A 3357-nucleotide genomic window follows, 5' to 3' on the forward strand; every position below is an offset into this window, starting at 1 on the left:
CAAGACCCGGCCGCCCCACAGGAACAGCGCCGACCTCTACTAGCCCGCTCCCTGCCCGCCCCGCCAACGTGGCTGCAGTGGCATCTTTTACAGATGGCCTCATGCTGGTTTTCTTGAAGGACCATGCAAGGCAGGCTCTGTGCTGCAAGGACTCGGGGCACAGCAGGGCACACGGCCGGGATTCGCAGCAGGATTGGGGAGCCCTAGGAACAGGGGTTCCCTGGGGTGTGTGGCCGCGGGCGTGTGGCTGTGCCCCTGTGCCCCCTGGGCCGCCTCTGGAGCAACACGCACAGACACACAAGAAAACAGCGTTAATGTACAAAAAAAAACCCCCCAAACCCAGCAGCAATGGATGTGGCAAAAGGTTGAAGGTGTCCCTTTGCTCACTCGCACAGGCATGTCTGTTTGTCTGTAGATTTTTTTTTTTTGTTTTACTCCTCCTTAGGGTTTACACAGCCCTGAGAGGTTCACAGCCTCGGCTGTACCCCAAACAGGAGGAGCATGAGCACTTACTGAATGCCAGCGCAGTGTAGCTGCAGCACAGGGTTTCGGGGCTTTTGAGTTCTTTTGGGTTTTGGTTTGTTGGGTTTTTTTTGTACTAGGGAGAAGGGGAGGGCCTTTTGCTTGTGTCCAGACATATCTTAGAGGACCATTTTAGTTTCCCACTAAAATGTGTGCATGTACGCACTCTCTAATACTAACACACTAAAACACCCCCCCCCCCCACACCCTTTCCTAGACCAAATTTTCTTTAAAAATCAGGAACAAGAGCTGGTGAAAAAACCAAACAGTTTGGCTTTTGCAGGCAAACACTCAACCCCTGTTTCCCTTCTGCCCTCCCCACTACTCATCTCCTTTTTCCCAGGGTGGTGCTGTGGCTGTGGGGTGATGTGGGGATGACAGGGACACTCGGCCAGAACAGGGACAGCGGGACAAGTGGCCAGGGCAGAGAGGGTGGTGGAGACGGCATTTGGGAGCTGAAGGTGTGAGCCAGGCACCTTCCCCAAATGCAGACAGGCCTCCTGCCCATCCTACTGCTTTGAAACCAAAGCTCACCTCCTTTCTAGAGGCAAAGAACCCCAAATTGCATGTAAAAACAACCGCCCCCCTCCTTGGGGAGCAGCTTACACTGCATTTCTTGGGCCTCTGGGGCCACGTGACTTTTTTTTTTCTTTTTTGGCCTCGTGCTTTCCAGCACAACCAAAGCACGTGGCCAACAGACTCGCAGCCCTTGTCATATGTGTTGTGACAGACTGCCTCAAACCGAAAAAAAGCTAGAGTAGAAACCTCAGCTGTAAGCAGAGCTAGAGCCCAGTGTGAGCTTCATTATGTGGTGGTTTGGCTTTCTAGTTGTATTTTGGTTTTTGCCGTGTGTTTTCCACGCTCCCTCACCTCAGGCCCCCCCTTTTCCTCCCCAGCAGCTCCTTCTGCTGTAACCCACTGCACAGCTTTTGGACAGCGACCTCTTTGGTCAGTGCTGGCTCTTGGTGTTGTACCTCAAGGGACTTCTTAGTCTTGTCAGTCTTTTAGCGTCAAAGTAATAAACACAGAGAATTTTCAGAATACGCAGATGTCCCCTGCTTCATTTCTATTCCTTTACAGTTACAAATTGCACAGAAATGTGAATGCCAAGGAGCTCTGAGGTTTGGCTGCAGGGACTGGGGTGGCCGGGCAGTTGCAGCACCAGTGACGGAGGGCCTGGAGCGGTGGGGAAGGAGGACAAGCAGCCGGGCAAGTTGGGAGAGAACCGTGTCCTGGGGAAACCCCTGGGGAGATGGTGCGTGTGGGCTTGGGGACGAGCTGATGCTGGTTGAGGATGAGCACGGGGCCATGTACAAGGCGGGGAAAGAACAAACCAGTGCCTGCAACGACTGGCCTTCTCCCACCCCAGCCAACAGGGAGGAACAACGGCGACTGTAGAGAGAGCTGCTGAATCATAGCGAGGAAACAGCCAGGGAAAGACAAAGCATCCCATCACCACGCGTAGAAAGTTCATAGTAAATCGTGTACCCAGTGAGCATTGGCATCAAACTAAACCTGCTGTCTCTCAAAGAGCCACAGCAGGTTGCTGGGCACAAGGGTGCTTGACCTGGGGCTCGGCTGTGACCCTGGCCATGCCCCACGCCAGCCCCCTTCTCACCCCCTCTCCTTCCAGGCTGGCGTTGGTCATCCTGGAAGGCCTCCTGGCTGCCCGGGCCCCTGCAGTCACACAACAAGCAATGACAAGGTGTTGTTGCCAGCAGAAGCACACCACCACGCACAGAAACACCTTTCACAATATTTTTTTTTTTTTATTTATAAAAAAAAACCCCAACCCTGCAGTTGAAATACAGAGCAACTGGAAAAAAGTCTCACAGCATAGTAATAAAACATCTTTATTCCCTCTTAAGTATAATCTCTAAGACTACAAGCCTATAATTCCCATTAAATCTCACTTAATTGAATGGTCTTTATAGGCTTTCCTCATTGGAGAATGAGCATTGAATACTGGCTTCAACACAACATCAGGAAAACAGTGGTATGGGGAATAAATCACAAACTTTTGGTACCTTGGGTAACGTTGCAGAACCTGGCGGAGCCACAACCAGCAGGAGGTGCATGCTCGCGCAGGGAACCGGGCGCAGAGCTGGGGGCTGCTCTTCCCCTCGCTCCCACCAGCTTGCGGCCGGAGGTCGAGGACAACAGGGGAGCCTGGGCCTCACCCCACACAGCCCTAGGAGGAGGGATGGGCAAGGAAACAGTGGAAGGAAGGAGACGCAGCAGGAGAGGCTCTGGGAGCCGGGACCCTGCTGCACCTCTCTGCTACTACTCCTGGCTCAGCCCACGGGTGACATGAGCCACTGTCACCTTCTGGCTTCTGGGTGGGCTGAGCTGAAGTTAAAAACCACAATATTTTTCCCATATGTGGGTAACTTCTCATTCAATGAGCTATCCCCTAAGCTGATGAATTCCTGATGCGAACAGAGGGAATTAGTCAGCTAATGGGGTGAGGGAAGAGCCCCTGAGGGCCAGGTCTGCTGGTCCATGGACTGCTGGAGAAGAGTCTCATGACCTCCTTGGATTAACAGAGTGCCCTGTCCTGTAGGGTTTGGCCCCATCCTGACGTTCATGGTGCCGATCCATGGCAGCATGGCTGCCCTGCGGGGCCAGGGCGCAGGCAGAGGGTGCAGGGTGCTGCTCCCCAGCCAGCCCGGCACACACTGCCTTCTCCCCAAGGGATGGGGAACAGCCAGGCCCAGCTGAAAAACATCTCAGAAATGAGCATGAGGGAGAAACTGTGGGGTAGATCCCATGAAAAAAGTGCTCTGCCTTCGGTGCCTTTTTACTGTCACATAACAGGAAAAAAAAGTGTCAGCT

The 3357-nt window shown here is 53.3% G+C and overlaps 1 protein-coding gene across 1 annotated transcript in view; it reads left to right on the plus strand.

Annotated features, from left to right (window-relative positions):
* The window catches only part of LRIT2 (leucine rich repeat, Ig-like and transmembrane domains 2), a 5243-nt gene extending 3323 nt beyond the window's left edge, over positions 1–1920 (plus strand). Inside the window, exons 6-7 of the mRNA XM_035890812.1 lie at positions 866–983; positions 1603–1920. Coding sequence (XP_035746705.1) covers positions 866–983; positions 1603–1920 — 436 coding nt within the window. The remainder of the gene's footprint in view (positions 1–865; positions 984–1602) is intronic.
* Positions 1921–3357: the final 1437 nt, after the last annotated feature.

This window comes from Egretta garzetta, unplaced genomic scaffold (assembly GCF_000687185.1).
Source record: "Egretta garzetta isolate BGI_Z169 unplaced genomic scaffold, ASM68718v1 scaffold280, whole genome shotgun sequence".
NCBI lineage: Eukaryota > Metazoa > Chordata > Aves > Pelecaniformes > Ardeidae > Egretta > Egretta garzetta.